Source organism: Drosophila busckii, chromosome X, assembly GCF_011750605.1.
Source record: "Drosophila busckii strain San Diego stock center, stock number 13000-0081.31 chromosome X, ASM1175060v1, whole genome shotgun sequence".
NCBI classification, from domain to species: Eukaryota; Metazoa; Arthropoda; class Insecta; order Diptera; family Drosophilidae; genus Drosophila; species Drosophila busckii.
The window spans coordinates 13,820,838-13,843,403 of record NC_046608.1 but is presented as its reverse complement, the minus strand read 5'-3'; the positions used below and the strand labels follow the sequence as shown (position 1 = coordinate 13,843,403).

At 38.1% G+C, this 22,566-nt stretch overlaps 1 protein-coding gene across 2 annotated transcripts in view; it reads left to right on the top strand.

Moving 5' to 3' along the window:
• Positions 1-21,284, top strand: part of LOC108606370 (integrin alpha-PS2) — a 29,673-nt gene extending 8,389 nt beyond the window's left edge. Inside the window, exons 2-12 of one of the 2 annotated variants that reach the window (XM_017996419.2) lie at positions 3,375-3,499; positions 5,896-5,993; positions 11,543-11,669; positions 14,274-14,335; positions 14,556-14,604; positions 16,262-16,336; positions 17,500-17,906; positions 17,969-18,840; positions 18,904-19,144; positions 19,206-20,894; positions 20,955-21,284. In XM_017996419.2, the coding sequence (XP_017851908.1) occupies positions 3,375-3,499; positions 5,896-5,993; positions 11,543-11,669; positions 14,274-14,335; positions 14,556-14,604; positions 16,262-16,336; positions 17,500-17,906; positions 17,969-18,840; positions 18,904-19,144; positions 19,206-20,894; positions 20,955-21,044 (3,835 nt within the window). In that variant the 3' untranslated portion in view covers positions 21,045-21,284. The remainder of the gene's footprint in view (positions 1-3,374; positions 3,500-5,895; positions 5,994-11,542; positions 11,670-14,273; positions 14,336-14,555; positions 14,605-16,261; positions 16,337-17,499; positions 17,907-17,968; positions 18,841-18,903; positions 19,145-19,205; positions 20,895-20,954) is intronic. The other variant, XM_017996420.2, reaches the window with a different exon arrangement.
• The last annotated feature ends 1,282 nt before the right edge of the window (positions 21,285-22,566 follow it).

Sequence of the window (22,566 nt, the reverse complement as noted above, 5' to 3'; positions counted from 1 at the left end):
TGTGTGGTTGTGGTTCATTGCACAAACACACAGACGCAGCAGCTGTGGCGCGTGCTGCTTTAATTAAAAATTACGCCAGCGTTGTTTCAAAAAAAAAATACGCAATGGAAAACTAAAAGCAAATGTAATTTTGTTTTTGTAATTTTTGCTAACAATTTTTGCTTTGTCAATCATCTTTAATCTATTGCTAAATTTAAATTTGAAAATTTTGCGTAGCAATATTTTAAACAGAGTATTACATTTTCTAATATTTATAAGATAAAGCCAACTTTAAGAATGCCTGTCCATATTTTTTAATAAAACTGTAAATTAAACATTTTTGTGTGCCTGAAATTCATACTTAAATAAGAAATATTTTAAGCAGATTAGTGCATTTTTCTATTAATTGTTGAGGCAGTTTAAGAATTATATTTAGTCTAAAAATGTCAATATGCTATAAATAGTTTTTTTACGATTTTCTTCTACTTTAATTTTTAACATAGATTAATTTTGTAAGTATCAGACCCTAATAGTAACTTGTAAGCAAAAAAAAAATATAAATCATAACTATTGAATATCAAAGAATTAATTTTTTTCTTGTTAAAGTGTATAACAAAGTTGGCTGCAGTCGACTTTAGTTTAAACTATTATTTGAATTGCAATCCAACGCTCATTGCAAACGCAAATATTATTTTAGGCTAACTGAGCTCAAACGCGCATTTTCCCGTACTATAATTAGAATCTTAAATATTGCATTAATTAAAAGATTTTGAACTCTGACATTGAACAGCTGTTCAGCTGTGGAGCCGCAGCACGCAATCGATTCAACTCGTTGACTCTTATTTGGCATTCGAATGCTGACATCATGTCGTTTGACCATTGAATCATTTCCATCGTATATTATACATGCTTGTAATTAATAACAATTTATGAGGCGGCGCTAACAGCAAACAACAAAAAGCAAAAACAACAGCAACAGGTTCTCCAACAAACAAATCTCTAAGCGCCCAAGATTCAAGTTCTCTCAAGTTCTGAGCTCATTTGCATATGACTGACTGTGTATAGCCCTTAAATAACCAATTTGTACATATGTATATATATATATTATATATATGCAGCCGCGACGCCTTTATTAATTTTTGCCAATTTCAATGCAATGCGTCATGCATTCAAAATTCAATCAGCGCTGATGAATTCGTGTGCTAAATTTTGTTGTTTATTTAGCTGTCATATTTGCATTTAAATTTTAAGCGAAAATAAGTGACGCGAGTTTACAAAATGATGCATTCGTTTTAAGATTGTACAGAAATCTTTTATTTACAAAAGATTAAAACAAAGTTTATGCCTGTGACGCTGTTTTTTATTTTATAAATAACAATAAAATAAATAAACAATTTAATACACTGCATACAATTTTTCTATGCACATTAAAATTTTCATGTGATTAAAAAATGTATTTTGCTTTAGTTGATTAAATAAAAATAAATTATAAATATGCATAAAATAATACAAATTTAATAACTTATTGATTAAAATTAAAATTACATGTATAAAAATTTTAATTTTAAAATATCAATCAACAATGTATAATATATATATATATTTTTTTTAAATATTTCTTAAGATTAAAAATAAATTTTCTACTTGAAATTTTAGCCACACTTGAAGAAAGTTTTTAATTTGCTTTGCCTGAAATGGACTTTATATATTTAGACAAAATGTAAATTTAAATAGACAAAACTATGATCTCAACTATGCTGACAAAAGTGAATGGAGCACCCTGTATGGCAGCATCTCTTGTTTTAGCACGCTCCAACTCTTTTTTTGTGCTGCTGGCCCAAAGGTGGTTGCCCAACTGCATGGAAGGCTATTGTAGCCCATTGTAGTCACCCTAACCTCGACCAAAGCATTGGGCTTGGAGTAGGTCTCTCTCTCTCTCTCTCTCTCTAGTGCCCTTTTAACATCTACGAGCATTGCAAATGGGTAGTAGTAGTAGTTTGAGTAGTACATCATGGCATGCACATTGACAGCTGTCATTAGCATTCATTGCGGAAGCGGCGAAGAAAATGCCATTGAAGAAGGGTCGCCGCTTGTGCCACCGCCAGCGATTGAGGGTGCTGGGTAAATGGGCCTTCATTAAAATTGAAAATAATAAAAATGAAAATAAATAGCGCGCTGCAACGGCAAATCAAACACTTGAGAATTGATTAAAAACGGCCCGCAAACGAAACCGCCACCACAGTTGCTGCTGCTGCTGCTGCTGCTGCTGCTGCCACTGCCCACATGCAACAATTTGATGCAAAGCCAAAGAGAGGCACAGAATCCGCACAGATGCGTGCAACGCGCATACAGTTTGGTTTAGAATTAAATGCTCAAGTGAATGAAATCTGTTAATGGGGATATTCACACACACTTCAATCTTTGAGTGTGGCTTTGATGTTCTTCGCCTCGAGCTAACTGATCCAACTGATGTTTTGCTCAAAAGTGTTTTATTCATGAGTAAATTGTTTTCCCAATTAACGCCCAAGTATTCGCGGCCTCGACATGGCCAAACAAACGAAAGCAAAAGCCGCTTGAGCGATTGAGATTAATATTGTAAGACTAAATATCGTATGATTAAATTTTGTGCTAAGCGCTGGTCATTAAATATATCGAAGTAGTTGCTTTATCGTAAAAATGATTGTTTAGCATTTTAACTCTTCATATTTATATTGGACATTTATCAGATCAGATCAAACTTGAACTGCATATTGTAAATTGAATACAGTAAATTGAATTCATCTGCAACATAACTAAATATTCAATCAATGAATATCGAAAGACTTGCAATATTAAGAAATATAGTAGAATATTTATTTTAGACTACAAAATCCCTCCTCTAACTCCAGCGAACCCTAACAATATAAAAAGATTTAAAAAGATAAATAAAAGAGACAAAAACAGCATTATTGTACTATAGTAACAATTCTAAGTTACATACAATAAATAAAAAAATAAATTTACTTTCAATATGCATTTTGGTATTTTCTTAATTATTTTTGCTTAAACTGTTTATCGTAATACTCAATAGCATAGTTAAGCTACAATTTAATTTTGGTAATGCAGCTTTTCTTTTTATATTATTATATTTAGCGCAGAATTCAAATATCAATTTTGTTGATTAATTAAATTTAAAATATTATTAAATTTCTAATTAAACGCAATATTGTCAAACTGCATAACGTAAGAGTTGCATTATTAATGAATATCGTAAACTTACTATGTACTTTTGATATTTATAATTGTTAGTTACTTTTAATATTTATATTTTGCAGCTTTTAAATTATTTATGCTAAGCTTACTTACTCAATTCTCGATAAACGAAAATGTTTTTTGTTTTTTATTGCCATTTGCAGTTTAATTGTGGGCGCGCCCAAATTCGATACATCCAGCATTCAGGATAATGTGCAGGAGGCTGGCGCCGTCTTCAAATGTAGCATGGATGATAATGGCTGCGTGATGGTGCGATTCGATTCCAAAGGTATGATATTGCGAAATTATATAGTCAATGGCCAAACTGTCACTGTCATTGTCACTCGGCGCTGAGCTGAGCTCAGAGCTCTGACGAGCCCGAACCGTGCCCCATTGTGTCTTGTTGCAGTTGGCGCCAGTTGACAAGAGCGTTAACTGCAGTTAGTTATTTATGGCTCACACGCATGCGCAGCCGCAGCCGCAGCCGCAGCCGCAGCCGCTGGCCTGGCCGCTTATGCATGCTAAATGCAAAGTGAAAAAAAGTGTAGAGAAAAACAAAACAAAAAAAGCAACGCGCATAATTTTTATAAAATTGCGCACACTGTTGTGCGTTTTTATTATTTTTAGACATTTGCCATTTGTTCTCGCGCATGAACTTCCTTAATGCGCTGGCGGAAATGATAAACAGACGCCCATTTTCGAAGGCTCTCCCCACCCAGCGCCGAAAAGCAAAAGCAAAAGCTACTTGGGCCCACAGCCGTGACCATCTCCCTAGTCTCGCTTACGTTGCACGATTTGCTGCAACGGATGCGCAAATAAAAATTATTCGCTTCGTCGACAATGACGATGACTCCGACTACGGGACGCTTCCATGTTGCAGCTGAGATTGCAGCGCAAAGTGTGTGCAAAGTTATCTGTCTGCAAAGTCGATTGGCATGCCCCCTCCCTACCGCTCTCATAAATGTGGCAGACGCAGGCCTCTGCGCCTCCATTCAGCCATAAATATGCGACTTCATTTAGCTGTTGCTACTCCTGCTGCTTTTGGCTGCTGTTGCTGCTGCTGCCAACACCTCTGAGCACAAAACGCTGACGCGTGCCCCAAGCCCTAAGGCTGCTCCAATCATAAATTCAGCGCCCTCCAAAATTGTTATTGACTCATTTCGCTGCTGCTGATATCTCTCATGTGTGTGTGTGTGTGTGTGGTATAAAGTATAAACAAATATTTTAATGTTCGCTCTCAACTTGTACCAAGAAGCTCTTGGAGTGCCGAGCTGGGTGCGCTCCCTAGTTTGTAGTAAATTGAAAATCTGTTATTATACTTATCGTAATGCTTGCGTTCCAAAGGAATTGTTAAATGCTTCATTCGACTGCAAGGTTAGTTAGTCCATCCAAAAGCAAATAAAATATTAAACATTTCTCTATGTTTCACCTTTGAGTTGCCTTCAGCGCTTTAGCACATTTCAATCAGATCTATATCTTACAGTATAATGAACTTTAGAGGGTCAATTTTTCGGTTGGGTAGATCTAGCTGACTAGCTAGAAAAATAAAAGTATTAAGTATTATTATTTACATATTAATTTATTTAAATATATAATTTTATGCTATTGAAGTTTAAGTTTAAGTTGGTTTATCAGCTTTAGCTCAACAAGGTCATCTGACTAAATAAATCATTCATTTAACTTTATGTCAGCTAATCAAATTAAAGAAGAAATCAAAGAAACAAATTAAAACGGTTTGAATTTTGTATTAAAGTTTATTCAATAGTTAGGCCAATGAATGAATTTATTATTTAAATAATGAATGATTTGTATTTAGAAAAATAATTGATAAAATAAAGTGAGGGAATAAATAGAAAATATTAATTTTGTGAATAAATAATTACCTAACTACCTGGGAACTGTTTATAATTTTACAATTTAGCATTTACATACATTTGTTTTTTTAATATAAATATATAAAGAACTTACTTTTTTTTAAATTAAAACGCTTTTAATGAGTGGTCTAGCATAATATATAGTATAGTAATATATTTAAAATCACATCGAGTGTTAGTCAGCAGCATTTTTAAGAAATTGACACTGATTCATCACAAAGATTTGATCATTAATCTGCTTGGCTAGCTATGAATTCATCAATATTAAATTAAGAAAGTGATTTGCATTTAGCTTTCAGTTTCAGTTTTAAATGAATCACAGCAATTTTAATTTAAAATTCAAGTACACAAATTTATGTGCCTTACATCTCACTCGCCCCTAGACTATTCACATATGTCTATATACTATATGTCTGTCTGCACTTAGCACCCTTAGCATATGTACATATAATAAATCATTGCCGAAAACAGAAACAGAATTCTGAAACGGAAGTGACCATTATGTCATTTATTTGCCAAGAGTGTCTTGTTTGCAGCAATTTAATTAGCTTACTTTTCTTATTGCCGTCGTTGTCTCAAATTGCGACTACTTTAAAATACATTTTAATTTTTGTAAATTTTTCATTTCCGTTGACAAGCCACTTGCCCTCCCCACTGGGCTATGCATATCAATTATTCTAATGCTGCAGCTTTGAAAATATTTAAGTTTTCTTTTTTTATTTATTAAAGCTTTATTATTATGAGTGTGTGTGTTACTTTGTTTTGTCTGCCTGCATGGAAATATCACTAATTGCAATTTTATTTTTATTAGGCAACAATCGCAATACGCAGAAGGAAGTTGTGGACCGCAAGTCATATCAATGGCTCGGAGCTACGGTGGCCACTGGACGCAACAGCGATTTGGTTGTGGTGAGTGCTAAATATATGAATAAATAGGGGTATAAGGGTATATTAGATTAGATTAGCTAACAAGGCTAAAAGTTGTTTGAACTCCTTTTAAGTTTGTAGTTCAAAGAGTTGATACTTGAGATTTGGAATGTGAATGATTTCCAAAGTACAGTGGAGCGGAATGTTTCATATAGAAACAATCAAACTTGCTAAAAAAAAAATATGGAGAGCATAATTTGTAGATATATTTAAATAATGCTGTATACATACGAATTTATGACTTTTGATAAAAAAAAAATTGCTTAATCTTGTTAAATGTGAAGGAAAAATAAAATAATTATTACTCTCTTGGGAAGATGCTTAAAATAAAACTGTTATAAAATATAAGCAGCATAATATGTGAATTTATGATTTTGGATTTTTAAGCTTTAAACTTGAATCAAAATATATATGCGAATTTAATTTTTAAATATTTAAATATTATTGCTCATAAGCTTGTTGATACGCTAGCCGATTGAAATCAAATACAACTCACAAAATGAATATATTCAATATATTTATTTTTAATCTTTACTTTACGATTTGAGTTGAAATTGATGCATTTGAGACGATTTATGAGCAGACTATCTTTATGGGCTTAACATATAGTTAACATATAATAAACAAGACTAAATTTCTTATGCTGGTTAGCATCGATAACTAAATCATAAAATAACATAAGCACACAAGTTAACGCTTGTTAGTTCTACATTTCACTTTTCACTAGCGCGAGAGCAGTTAAATATTTCAATGGCTAATATGTGTGGGCGGACTGACTGACCGACCGGACGACCACCTAGTTGGCCTGACCCACTGACAGACTGACACACAGACCCAACGCCACCACCTCCCCCCGCTGATGTGTGTATGGCATCATCGTGTATCGTTAAAAAATAACCAGACGCGCTCGTTTGAAAGTGCAAGCAAGTAGAGCCATATAAATTATATAGCCAAGTTTATAGGTGGGCGTCGAAATGAAACTGAAACTGAAACTGTGCAGCGTCAAAGAGATTTCCAAATGACATTTTCTTTTACTCCATGACAATGTTGGTGAGCCAACAGCTTGCCAGGTGGGTGTGCAATGCCGTTAAAGCTGACAAGAAAAAAAAAAAAAACATTCTCAATGCGCTTTGATTTCTATTGTTGTTGCTTGCCCCCAAGCTGTTAAGCTGTGTATGTGTGTGTGTCTTTAAGGTGCGCCCTAACAACTTTGCTTAATTGTGTTCGCGTTGGCGTTTGCCATTGCCACCCACCACCCACCAAATGTTTGGCCCTAAGGCAACATTTGATTTTCACTTTAGTTCTCAATTAAGTTTGATTTGGGCCAGTTGATTTGCGGCCGTTAACATTGATGGCCCGCTAGCTGTTGTTGTTGCACTTAGCTCATGTCCATGTCCATGTCCATGTCCATGTCCAGGTCACTTCCGAAACGAGCGCTCGCACCCACCTGGCCTGACCTTCAACTGGCCATTAAATGGCCATCGATTTATGCCATGTGCGCAATTTCGTCAGCAAAGCGAGCGATAGCTGCAGCTTAAATTAAATCTAAATCGCAAAAGGGAATTGCCATTTGCACAATAAATATTTTAGAAATTATTTTTTATGTTTTTTGTTTGTTGTTTGTTGCTGTTGTTGTTGTTGTTGTTGTTGTTGTTGCTACGTGTGGCCCTGGAGTCTGCTGCTTTTGCTTTTGGGGCATGTGCCGCATGTCGTGCGGTCTCGTTTCGTTGCCTGTTGCCTGTTGCTGTTGCCTGTTGCGATTGCGACATGATCATCGACACGATCTGTAAAATTGCAAACGCTATTGAACTCAAATATGGAGAGAGACTCAGACTCAGACTCAGACACAGACGCTGGCAAGCGAGCGGCCCTCTGCGATCTTTGGCCAGAACTTTGCATTCGCATTGGTAACGTCTGCATGTCGACCATGTCAAACGTGTTGACTTTTGACTCTTGTTGCTGTTGTCGGGCCAACAGAAAGCACAACAACAACAACAGCAGCAACAACAACAAGGCAAAAGTGCAGTTTAATGTCTCAAATATTTATCGCTGACATTTTGGTATGCGCCCTCTGTGCCCAACATGGTCAATAAAAGAAAAAAAAAAACACAAAACACACACAAGAAAGCAGAAAAACCGCCAAACGATAAAAAAATAAATAAATGCTTAACTCAATTTCAATTTAAAAACCATCAAAGCAGCAGCAGCAAGTCTATTAAATTTAGCTATAAACAGTTGATAAGTAAATAAGGCAGCAGGACTTGAGTCAAGCGTAGTTAGAATATTGAATAAAGCTTTTCAATTTCGCAGAACTTTTGTCTTTTTTTCTATTTAAAGTAATGCATCAACATTAGTAGTAAGGAATTGAAATTAGTAATAGGGAATTTTTAATAAAGCGGTTAACAACTGTAGAATTATATTGTCATAATCGTATTACGATTAGTTCAGTATCGTCGTTTCAATAGAAATCTTTCTCTAATGATGTATTTGGGGCAAAAGTTCTGCTCTCTCTAGCTCAGCTCTAAAGCTTTTATGTCTATTAAAATATTTATTATTTTGGCTTAATTTGCAAATTTTTATTTACTTGGAATTTTTCTTTAAGTACAGTCTCAACTAAAATTAAACGCTGAGCATGCTGTGTCTGCTTTTTTCTTAAATGATTTGAGGCTTTGCTAAATATTTATTTTCTATTGCTTTCTATTGTTGTTAAATCAGTGCACAGCATAATTTAACACAATGGCGCCCAACGTGGAACTCAGACATGAATTTGCAACAGCGTTTGCTTCGCTTCTTTGACTGCCACAACAATTTGCATATCTAACTATCTGAAGTTGAATAGCAACAGCGCTCACAACTCTCATGACTTCATGCTAAATGCGACTTTTGATAATAAAGTTTTTAATAGGAAAGCGCTATTAACTTATTGGCCGGCGTGCTGGTGGGCCAACGGTATAACTTAGTTGTAGCCCAGGAGTGGACCGCAGCGCGCTGTGCTGTGGTTCAATTCAATTGAATTGTTCAGCGACTGGAGCTATAGCTGGAGCTGGAGAGCTCCTAAGGGTACCAACGTACCTGGCGGCAAACTGATTGTCTTTATTTTGATTTTATGGGCACATTGAGTGCAGCTAAAATGCTCCAGGCCCGAGTGTAGTGAAGGTGACTTTCAGCCAGGGCTGGGTTGCTATCTAGCATATCTTATGAGCAAGTAAATTGCAGCGCGCAGCAGTTTAAAGCTTCAAAATTAGTTTGCGCATTGGGAAATTTTTGAAAAACGCTTCAACACATTTAAAACTTGTTTAGACTTTTGCCTTTTTTAATTTATAATAAATACTTGTATTATTTAAAATAATAATACAGTTAGGAGCTCTTAATAAAACGAACTTAAAATGATAAATTAAATTCAGCTTTGTCAGCATTGTTTGCTTAGAACTTAAAATTATAAAATTATTTTTTTTTTTATTATATTTTTGTTGCAAAATTTGTAAAATACATGATGAAATTATTAAATTAATTTTGCACTAAATAAAAATATTATTAAATAGCAACTTATACATAAAAATATAGAATAAGTCAAATTTTTAATGTTCATAGATAACATTGAATTATGTTTTATATTATGATATGCATAATAAATATTGAAAATCGACACTTATTTAAAATAAATTAAAATTAAATGTTTTGTTAACCAAATATTTTATCTTTTGGCTGACATATGATTAAATATTTAATGCTGATTAATTTAAGAAACGCTATAAGTGGTTTTTTGGTTTTGTTAGAATTATATTGTAGCCCTGGTTTTGAAGAGCTCTGCTGTGATTTGAAGTCCGTCGCTTGCATAATGCGAGCGCATAGATTTCTGATTCAATAGCTATTTGAATGGGTATGAGAGGCTTCGACTGTGACTGCGACAGCGACTGCAACTGCGACTGCGACTGAGGCTGAGGTTGGGCGTGTTTAGGCGCAGCAAAGCGCTGCAATGTGTTTGTGTGATCAGCATGAATTTTTGGCGATAGCGCGTCATTTTGGACTCGCAACAGTGTGTGTGTGTGTGTGTGAGGAGCTGCGGCTAGCGGAGTCGCAGTCGGAGCAGCAAGTCAATAGAGCTGCTGGCATTGCGATCCCTGCCACTGGCAATGCCATAAAAGGCACAATATGTATAAATTTGTAAAAGTAATTGCAGCCATATGTGCCACAGACGCAAGCATCAAACAATGCCAGCCAGGCAGCCAGCCAGCCAGCAGTTCCAGCTCCAGCCCAGGCAATGGCCAAGCTCAAGATTCGAGATCCAAGCCCCATGCCAACAACTGCCAACAGTCAACTGCCTGCCTGAGCTTGCGCTTTCCCATATTTGGCATGAGCCATAGGCCCAACTTATACGCATTGTTGTTGTTGTTGTTGTTGCTGTTGCTGTTCCCGAGCAGCGCCGGCAGCGTGCGTGTTTTATGTCCAACTGCCAACCATGTATACATTATAAAACTATAAACGCAAACATACATGCATAAGTGTAGCTACACTGCAAGAAAAAAAAACTATGCGCAGTCAGTTAGAAAAAAAGTTCATGGCACACCCTGTAGTTAAGTTGTGAATTTGCTTAGTATATTGACTAGGGTGTGCTCTATTGTTTAACATATAAATAAAAAGTAAAAATACAAAAACTAATTGATAAAAGGTTAAAAAAATAAATGCATATTTAAATAATAAAACGCATGTGTAAAACAGACTCTGAATATTTGATAGATAGTTTCAAAAATTATTTAAAATATATAACAGCTTATTCTAATATAAATATGTTTATTTTATTACGATATTTATTATAGAATCTTTATGGAAACAATTTAATTTTGAATACATTTTACTTTCTTAAATTTGTGCTGAAGTAAAAAATTAAATAACCGTTTGGAAATAGCTTCAAAGTTTTTAATTTTTCAAACAAACTTTTCAATCTTAAAAGCCAATAGCAAAAATTAATTTAAATATATATTTTTCTTTATTTATATACCCCACCAAAGTGTGTATCTTAAAATATAAATTACGAAATATATTTAATGATTTTTAGTTTATTTATAATTAATTTAGCTTTGAGTTAAGTTCACACTTGCATAGAAAATCAATTAGATAGTTGCATTAAGTTCGCTGGACGAACTTACAATTTAGCAAACTAACAGACTGCTGTAACTTATTGCTACAGAGTCTAGCATAAGAATTGACTTGTTTTATTATAAATATTATGAGTTGAATGTCAATTGCTAGAATATTTTGCACTGTGTATGGACTGCATAAATATATTTGTATGCGTGTAGCCAAAAGTTAAGCTCGGCCACGCTCTCACAACTGCTTAAGCCCCCCTCGCTCTCCCGCTGCTGCTTAATTCGCTTTGGCCATTTTTGGTTAGCTGCATTTCATGATATGCTTGATGCCATTGTTTCACATTTTCACAACTTTACAATGTTGGCACACACACATACATATACGAACTGATGATAAACACATAAATAAATAATTCGTTGTCTTGTTTTTCGTGCTCATTGCAGGCCTGCGCACCTCGCTACGTTTTCCATTCGATGACGCCAACGCGCGCGTTACGCTACGATCCCGTCGGCACCTGCTTCACCTCGCACGACTTCACCAAGTTCCACGAGGTATCGCCATGCCGCACAAGTAAGTACATAGAGCATAAATCATGCCACAGAGAATTAGCCGTGGCAAGCAAGTTGCACTTGTTGTGATTTCCAGTAATTCGATCAGACCCAGACACTGGCAGGAATCCCTTTAAACGCAACTGCCGCAGCCCAACAAAAGTAAAAGTTTCAGTTTAAGTTTAAGTGGCGCATTCAGGACACTTTATGGCTGTAACCTTAGCAGTGCGCATACTTTCAGCAGCTACTGTGCGCAGCCGACATGGCGCATAAGCCCATTTAGCTATGTTCTGCATGTTAAGGGCCAACACAAAATGCGCTCGTATTTTATAAATTCGAATTCGAATTCGAAACTGCTCTGTTTGCCTTAGTCATGCCACAAATACTTACAAATTTCTATTGCTGGACACACACATGTGTGGCAAGCTTATGCTATATGTTTATATATAGCGTCTAGATCGACAGCAGATGCAAACATAAATACTCACAACATACATAAAACCTGTATATAAATATAGCTCTCTAGATATATTTATTATCAATTTGCTGGCGACTTCGGCTAATAGGGACGCAAACAAATTTATGTACATTTTTATGGTCATATTTTCGAATTTACATGTCAAAGAAGTTTTTTGAATTAGCTGTTGACTTGCAAGCAAATCAAACTTTAAAATTTCAAATTTATTAAATTTGACAGATTACACTAAACTGTTTCAAAATTAAATAAATAAAACAAATGTAAAGTTAGCCAATTTGACATCAAAGAATTCCAATATTAAAAAAATATATTGGAGTTTTTAAATTATCAAGATGTGATCAAAATTTACGAAAATTTCAAACCTAAGAAAAAAATTACATATATTCAAATTTATAAAAACAAAGCAATAAGTTGCAGAATATAGAAGTAAAATATATATATAAATATATGATTTATGTTTAAAAGCATTATCAAATTGAATTGAGTTACATAATTTTTAAACAATACCAAAAACAAAACTAAGTGCTTAGAAAATTTTGTCAGCTTAGCTTTCTTAGTTATAAGTACGATGTTTTTATAGAATATTTTTATATTTGTGTTCGAGCTGTCACTTGTGATGTATAAGTTTTTAATTCTAAATATTGAGCTAATTCATAATGGCAAAGAATATTAAAGCAAATAGTAATTGCCCAATTACTTTGCTAAGTAATAAGTAAACTATTTGCACTAGTTCTGCAGCAAAGAACTACAATGATATATAAAGTGACTGCTAAGACACACACACACACACACACACACATACACACATACACACATACATACATATGTATATATAGACCTATAGCTGTAGAAGGCGATTGCTTAATTGTTGTCCAAATGATTCAAGGCCAATTTAATGATTCTAAACGCATTGCCCAGCCATATACATTAGCTGTAGCTGTTGCGTTATTAATGTTGCTGCCGCTTGTTGCTGCTGCTGGTTGTTGTTGTGAAATGATTAGCAGCAATGGGGCAGCAACTCATCACATGACAGTTGGGCCAGCACATTCCGACATCACTGAAAGCAATAAATACCAACTTAACGCACAAAATGCCAAACTAATAGTTAAGGCGAATACAGCAGAAAAAAAAATGAAATAAAATAAGTAAACGATGAAAAAAGGGTAAAAGCAAAGGCAAACGTCAAAGCAAAGAAATGAAGAAGAGCTTGGGGCCCCGAGAGAGCGACAATCGTACATGCCACAATTGAGTTGCGTTGGAGTTGCAGGTTGTGCCACCTCCAACTTCAACTTGCCGCTTCAGCACAGCTTTAAGTCAACTGACGGACTGGCTGGCTGGCTGGCTGCCCTTGCTAAGACTAATTGTAATTCAAGACGGGGGCGATTTTATTATGGGAATTACTTACAACAACTGCAATATGTCCATGTGTCCAATGTGTGTGCATGTGTGTGTGTGTATGCCTTAAATGTTGACTTATGCGCGAAGGTTGCTGCAGTAGCCGCAGGCAACACAGCGCAACACGCCAGCAACATGCCGCTGCTGCTGCTGCTGCTGCTGTTGAACGTTCAAATTGAAACACTTCGGAGACAAATTGTTATCGTTTAATTTGATCAAACGCACGATCTGCCTGTTGATTTTTTACTCAGCTGCTGCTGCTGCTGCTGCAGCAAAAAAGTTGCCAGCAGCAGTGCGACATGTTGCTGTTGCTGTTGTTGTCGCCGTTGTAGTTGCTGCCGCGAGCATTGCGTGATTTTTATTTGGTAGCACAACATTCGCGCAGCAGCGACAGAGGCGCAAAACAAAGACGGCCAGGCCAACAAAAGGATGTGGGCACTGTGGTTTGCCTCATTGTTGTTGTTGTTGCTGTTGCTTTGCTGCTCTTTTGGCTTGACTGTCTGTAAGTCTTTTGTTTGCCGATCTGCCGCTTAAGTTGCTTGTTTATTGTATTTTCATTTCAATGTCCAGCGTCTGGCAGTTGGCAGCTCTCAGCTCTAAGCATTGCTGCTGCTGTTGCTGTCGCTCTAATCCTTTTATGTTGCTGATTTGTCTGACAAATCACTGGCAGCAACAATTCCAAACCGAAAAATAAATACTGCATTTAATTTGTCATGTTATAAACAATCGCTCTCATGCTTAATTTATTCACAGATAACTGGGGCTATCATCGACAGGGCTCATGCCAAGCTGGCTTCAGTGCTGCTGTGAACAGCGTAAGTAAAATATGATTGCAAATATTTTATCTCTCTCTTGCTCTCTGTGGAATTATATTTTAAGACAATTTACGCATTTGCATATATGCTGGGCACGTTTAGTTGACACCCCGAAATCTTTTTGTTGCAATCGTGTGTGTGCATATCATTTGCATTCTCAATCTTCAGCATAATCAATTCTTCCACTCCCAATCATGCTCTATCTCTCTCTCTCTTGCAGAATGGCTCGCGTTTGTTTATTGGCGCACCTGGCAGCTGGTACTGGCAAGGTAAGTGCACGATTTTTGTTTATCTCATTTACACATGTAATATTTTGTAGCATTTACCGTTTAACGTTTACGTCTAGTGTGAAATAAGTTGAGTTTTATATAAATACAAAGAAACTAAAGCCAAGATCCAGCTTTCAAATCTTCAAAGATTCCAAATATGCTTAAAGCTAGATCTTGGTATATTGTTTTATACTTTCCGAACTTAATATTTAGTATTTTTTTTTTTGTAATTGTAATTGTATTACCTTTAAACGTATTATCCACCTTTTATTTAGTCTTAGCTTAGCACCCTAAGTAATGTGTCTGTCCCCCCCACCCCTTGGAAGCTACAGCTCTTCCTCACTCTCTTTCTGTTTTACCCCCAATCCAATTCCTTGCATAGTACAATCCCGTTAGTTTTTGGGTTTGTTTTGAATTTGATCCACCTTGCATTTTGTATGCTATCCCTTGAAAACAAATGTGTATTTAATTTGTAGCTTAAGTTGTTCTTAATTTTTGTAGAGTTTAGAACGTTTCTAACCTCAACACAAGACACAGCCACACACACACACACACACACGTTGAAAACTTACACACAGACAAGTCTAACAAATGGATGTTATACACACACACACAACTTTAGATTATATAGAGTCTATAAGTACTGTCGCTAACATTAGTGCTAAGTAGTTTAGTTTTAAGTGCAGTACTCTTTTAATTTCAATTGTAAGTTAATTGTAATGCGTTGCATGAAGTACCGTTAGCTGTTATCGATAGCTCTGTTAGGCGAACATTTATTCGTATGCTAAGTGATGAGCATTAATTTATCGTAGTTATTTTGTAAGCATTGAGTAATTGTGTTTTTAGTGTTGTCGAGTTGCTGCTATCCAAAATTTATTACACAATTGGATCTTTTTTTATTGTCGTTTAGTGTTGTCGTCGCCGCTAACAACCAACCCACAAAATTGATAAATCAAAACACTAACTAAGCAATTCGACAGCAGCTACTATGTCTCTCGTACATAAACTAACCAACAACACATTTGCAGTATTTTTAGTGTAGTCTCAGTTATTTGATTATTATTATTATTGTACTTGTCTCTATCGTAATTTAAACTTAACCCTTCAAGCCAGTTTTAGCTGCATTCTCGTGACGTAATACATACTCTCGTTCAATAAGTATGTATGTTATCGTAATTGTAATCGTAATCGTAAACCGTTATCATAATTTTAACGATAACTTTAACTGTAACTGTAACTGTAACAGTACCTGCGTCATAAGCTATACCATTTGACCAAACAGTAAACAAACATAAATTGTGTCTTTTTTGATTAATAGAATTATTATGTATTTTATTCTCTCTTTCTCTCTCTCTCTATTTCTTTTACTTTTTGCTCCCATTCACACACTATCTGCCTCGGCGCAAAATGCATGCAATTTTGCACCGTATCCATTAAAAACAAAATAAAATAAAAACCGAAATACAACCAAAACAATGAAATAAAAACCAACCATCTATGCATACCGTACCGAACGCCATGACCTGTGTCTGTCTCAACCACAAAAACCACAACCAAAAATAATAAACAAATCTCACAACTCGATTACCAACTGAATACTTCTGCTATTATAAAACCGAAATGCCGATGGCCAATACAATATATAAATAAAATAAAGGACAATCCTACTCAATACCGTCCGATGCCGAGTTTCTCTTTAAGCCAGCTTTTTATCGGCCCTTCGGCAGTGGAGGTAATAATCAAAAATAATAATAATAAAAACAACTCCAAACACTTCTCTTACAACATTAACACCCAACGCCACTCACTTTCCCCACCACACACACACACAAAAGAACTTGTATAAATACTCAGACCTAAACTATAAGGCACAACGCATAAGCCAAACACATTTTGGTGTGTGTGATAATATACTTATCAAACGAACTATAGCATCGTTGCGGCTGAAACTTATTTTATACTGAGCCATGCCCACGACTTGACACGTTACTCGTTGAATCTCGCTCATCAAAGGAAACGCTTTTGCTAACAAACGCGCTCTCTCACATTCAAAATGCCTCAAAGGACGCGCCACATTGCTGCTGCGGTTGTTGTCCAAGCTAAGCTTATTTCATTCACCATACCATTACATACATAAAATGCATAAAGCCAATTTAAAAGTACGTTAAATTGCTTTTACCATAACCGTCTAAATTCCATTTCCAAATTCCTATCCTGTCTTCCTTTACCACTTCCATTTCATGCCCAGTCTGTTAACATTGCTGTTAAGCTGCACACAGTTTGAGAGCAAGCGCTGCCATAGCAGGTCACAATTGAACTGTGAGTCTCAAACTGTTCAGCGGCAGCAGTGTTGGATAATTATTATTTTATAAAGCTGATCTTTAAAGTGTGTGTTTTGCTTGGCTGCGGGTATTTAGTTGCTAAGTTATATTTGTAGCTGGTGCAAGGTATATATTGCATGTTGAAACTAAAACTTTGGTGTTACTGTCGCATGGATTGGCAGTGGTGCTAAAGAAATTGGTTTAGTACTATTTAAAAAGACATGTTCATGTGTAGCAGTAACCGTAGTTATTTGAGTGTTTGTTTTTATTTTATTTGTGCATGCTATGTATTTGCAGTTAGTTCCTCTCTATCTCTTGGTGTTACGTAAATCATTCTTTCCATACAACTAACTGCAAGCATACGTAGAACCTTCGGTCTTTATCCTTATTATTCTACTCGTTGTTGTTGTTCTTATTTGTTTTAATCATTCGGCATGCCGCTATATACTAAGTACATACTATATCCACATTATACATAAATGTAGCTAAAAATCACACACACAATTCACACGTAACTGTTTTCTGTTGAGCCTCAAAACTTTTCGACGCACTGACACTTCATTAAACTTCACAGGTCAGATTTTCTCACAAGACGGCTCCAATGACGTCACAAAGCCCGAGAATCAAGTCTTCTCAACGGCAGAGAGCACATCGAAGAACGATGATTCCTATTTGGGTTACTCCATGGTTAGCGGAGATTTCGATGGGGATCGTGTGGAGGATGTTGCCATTGGCATGCCACGTGGCGCCAATCTGCTTGGCAAGATTGTGGTCAATAAATGGAACATGGTGAATATGTTTAATATAACGGGTCGCCAGATAGGCGAATACTTTGGCTATGCGCTGGCCACCAGCGATGTGGACGGCGATGGTCTCGACGATTTGATCATTGGTGCGCCCATGTACACCGAGCCAGGCAATGTCGAGGGCAAATACGATGTGGGACGTGTCTATGTGCTGCTGCAGGGCGGCAATACGCCGGTAAGTAGCGACTCTAGCGACTCCTCTTGTCAGCTATTTAAGCTGGGTGCACTCTTTTTCAGGCGGACTATTGGCATAGAGAGCACATACGCGATGGCTTCCATACCAAGGGACGCTTTGGTCTCGCTCTGACCACCTTGGGCGATGTGAATGGCGATGGCTATGGTGATTTCGCTGTTGGCGCACCCTATGACGGACCCGAGGGACGTGGTGTGGTTTATATCTATCATGGCTCGCCAACGGGTCCGCTGGCCAAGCCTTCGCAGACGATTATGTCGGAGCAGCTGGTGGAGGCTGCGCCTTATCCACGCACCTTTGGCTTCTCTCTATCCGGTGGCGTCGATATGGATGGCAACACATATCCCGATCTAGCAGTGGGTGCTTATGCGTCCGATCAGGTGTTCATATTCAGATCGCGTCCAGTGGCTGCCGTCAATGCGGAAACAAGCTTTGTCAGTAACTCAAAGCTGATCAGTCTGGATGAGAAGGTCTGCCAGCTGCAGAGCAACCACAAGTACGTGCCCTGCATGTCGCTCAGCACCTGCTGGAGCTACACTGGCCGCAACTTGCCCGAGATTCTGGACTTTGATGTATCCTGGCTGTTGGACTCGAAGAAGACACGCAATCCACGCATGTTCTTCCTGCTCAACGAGGGCAAGAACATACGCAATGAAACGATTCGTCTGGGCTATGGCCAGCGCCTGTGTCTGAACGAGACTGTTTATCTGAAGGATGCCGTGCAGGACAAGCTCACGCCGCTGGAGGTGGAGGCGCGTTACAATTTACGCAGCCAGCTGCCCATGGAGCGTCGCCGTCGCAGCATCGAGCCCATCATCGATCAGAATCGCGAGATTGTCCTACGTGATGCAATCAATATACAAAAGAACTGCGGACCCGACAACGTTTGCGAGCCCGACCTGGCGCTGAGTGTTGAGTAAGTGCGCAGCTAAAGAATCATCGACCAATTAACTGAGTAACGCTTCTGGTTTGCTTGCAGTACTGTGGATAAATATCTGTTCGGCTCACCCGATCCGCTGACCATTAAGGTGCTCATCAAGAACAACAATGAGGATGCATTCGAGGCGGCGTTCTATATGATGACGCCCCCAGATCTGCAATACACCAAGATGCAGCAGCTGGGCGAGATCGATACATCCGTCACCTGCTCCGCCCCCGATGCCAGCAATAACTTTACGCTCAAGTGCGACATTGGCAATCCGCTCAAGGGCGGTAACATGGTAAGCCTTCAAATTGTTTATTATATATTTATTTATTTACCGCTTGTTTCTTTTGTTGCAGACGCACTTTGCCATTAGCTTTGTGCCCGCAGAGAAACACGCCAATTCCTCCAGCTATGACTTCTATTGGGTGGTCAACTCGACGAATGTGGAGCGCATTGGCTCCGAGTTCGACAATGTGGGCAGCAAGAGCATTGGCATTTGGGTGGAAACCGATCTGACCATCAAGGGCACCTCGTTGCCCGACTATCAGCTCTACAAGGCCGATGACTACAAGACGCCAGAGAACGCCACCAGCGAAGATGATTTGGGACCACAGGTGGTGCACATCTATGAGCTGCGCAACAATCAGAGCTCATTCATTGAGCAGGCCGTGGTGGACATATTCTATCCCTACAAGACCAAGGCGGGCGATCCGCTGATGTACATTGTGGATCAGCCCGAGACGGGCGGCAAGATACGCTGCGATCCCATCGAGAATGTCAATGAGCTCGATCTCAAGCTGAACGAGAAGCTGTCACGCAAGTCGTATCTGCATGCGGCGGGCGCCATAAGCAACAACATACAGCAGACAACTGTGGCTGGTGCTGAGGCGGATGGCGTGCATCTGGAGGTGGCCAATGGACAGCAGACCGGAGGCAGTGTGGCTGTTGAGCTGGGCCCCGACAGAGTCAACGTGCTGACGCCCAAGCAGAAGGAGATACTGAAGCATGACGATACGCTGGATGCTGCAGGCGATGCCTCCTATGTGCATCTGGATCGCGCCAATCAGGCCAACGAGGAGCAGCAGGACAATGCGAACAACTTCAAGGTGCAACAGAGCAATGCCAGCTATCAGGCCAGCTTTGGCCACAGTCTGCCCAGTCAGCAAATGCAGGCGCATAGCACCCATGGCCATATACAAATGGCTGCGCCACAAGTTGTCAGCTCCAGCTCCTCCAGTTATCAGCAGCGTCCACTGCAGCAGCAGCATCATCAGCAGCAGATTTATATGGCAGGTGCTGGTGGTGGTGGCGCTGGTGCCGGCTCCGTTGGCGACAAGTCCATGTATGGCGGCAGCAATGGCAACTTCCATGCCGGCACTTTGGATCTGGGTGCGCTGCCACGTGGGCGTGTCGACCAGGAGCTGCACAACAGTCAGCTGCAATATGCTCAGTCGGGTCAGTCGGCTCAGCCTGGTCAGCAGCAGCAGCAACATCACATCACCTACAGCTCGGGCAGCAGGCAACCCTACTATGGACGCGAGAACGAATATTTCTATGATGAGGACAATCAGCTGCAGCGTCCGCGTCATTGGAGCAGCTCCAGCTCAAGCTCGAGCTCCAGTCAGGGTCGCTTCCGTCGCGATAAGCCTGGCGTGCAAGCAGTGCAGGTGGAGCTGAAGTCAGCGGACGGCATCTCACCCTGCCTGGGCGTCGAGTGCCGCAAGGTGCGCTGCTATGTGACAAATCTGGGCTACGAGGATGCTGATGCCGCCTTTGTGGCCATACGCGCACGCATGGTGGCCAAAACCATGGAAAAACTGGCCTCCAATGTGCCTTTGAATGTGTCCACGCTGGCGGTCGCGAATGTCACACAGCTGCCCTTCATTGGTACGCCTAAAGATGAGATAATCGAATCGCATGAGATTTTCTACAAGGCCGAGCCGGAGCCGCTTCAGGTGCCCGATGTAGTGCCACTCTGGGTGGTGGTCTTGGCCGCCTGCGCTGGTGCGCTCATCTTCTTGCTGCTTGTCTATCTGCTCTACAAGGTGAGTTTGGCTTTAACGACTAACTATTATATCAACTATTTTATTAATATTTATTTTCAGTGCGGCTTCTTCAAGCGCAACCGTCCTGCGGATCATTCCCAGGAGCGTCAGCCGTTGCGCAATGGCTACCATGGCGATGAGCATCTTTAAACAGCAGCAACAGTTGCTCCAACAACGAACAACATTTAACCTTGCACTAAATCTGTACTAAAAACGAACGAATTAGCAACAGTTCTTAAACAACTTGTACTAAAAATGTCGCACGCGTTTTAGCCAAGTTCCAAACCAGCGCGTGTGTGTTTTTCGATGCTGCGGTATTGAATTTTAATTATTATTTTTTTTGTAAACACATAAAACTTGCCTAGTCACGAAATTAAGAACTTTCTAATGCGAAATGATTTAATAATTATTATTATTTGTTTAAATCTTATATACTTTTTTTGTGTATGATTTGCCAATAATGCAAAATTATCAAATTTATTGAAGAGTTTTAAGTGCTATATTAATCTGTACTAAAGAACATAACTATGCTAAGTGTATGCCTGTATATGTGTGTGAATGTTTGAATGTGCGAGTGTCTGACTGCTTATACTTTAAAAAACATAAACTAAATGAATACTTGATTTTTGCCTTAGTTTTGTTTGCGCAAAACAAAACCAAATGGCCCAGAGTTAAACAAATGCTGCCCGAAGAGAAGCTTTCGAAGGTGTCATACTGCCACGCCCCCCACTGGCAGCAGCCAGCAGTAGCATATAGTTAAAAAGAAGAGAATTCTAGGTGCTACTCAAGAATAATTTTTTTTTAATTTAACCATTACATATTAAAGTTTTGAAAATTGTTGGCGTAATAATTATAAATGTTTGAGTGATTTTTTTTGAATTGTTGGACAAACTAAAAGTTTGCCGTTTGTTGGAAAAGAAAGCAACGCCCAAATGTCTTAATATAAAACTTAAAATAGTATGTGTAATAATATATATTTTTTTCGTATAACTGTAGAACTCGTTGTGTACATACTAAAAAAGAAACAAACAAAAAAAAAAGCGATAAAGCCGTTTATTTACATAATTAATATTGCATTTATTTCCATACTACACCGCAAGAAGCATAAAAGTTAACTTCTTTTGGTGTACTCTCGAAATAAACTAAGGGTAGTGTAGCTCGCTTTGTTGCCCACTGACTTTATCTAATATTTATAAACAATTCGCTAATTGTTTAATTTATTAACTGTACTTATAAAATGCGTGTGTTTTTTTTCGCTAATTTATATATATATTACATTTTATGTTTTATTATAAAAATTGCCAATAAAATGACGACCGAATTGTAAAATAACAAACTGTGTATTTGAAATCTAAAAGTAAGGCGAAATATTAGAACGTTAACTTATAACTTTAAATTTGGCGCCTATGTAAGTATTTTCCCATACTGTAGAAAGTCAACCACAAGCAGGTATCATCCAACAACATTTTCTGCATATTACATTTTTTCCAACTGACGGCAGAACTGATCACACAATTTCTTGATTTTCTCTTGCTATTAACGAGTATTATCTACAATAATATTGTGCAAAGTTCCTGTAACGATAGCGATTACCAATAACGATAGCAAAAGTGATAGCGATGTCGATAAGGTGAATTTTCTTTTTTCTTTTACGTTTGGCGCTCTTTGTTGT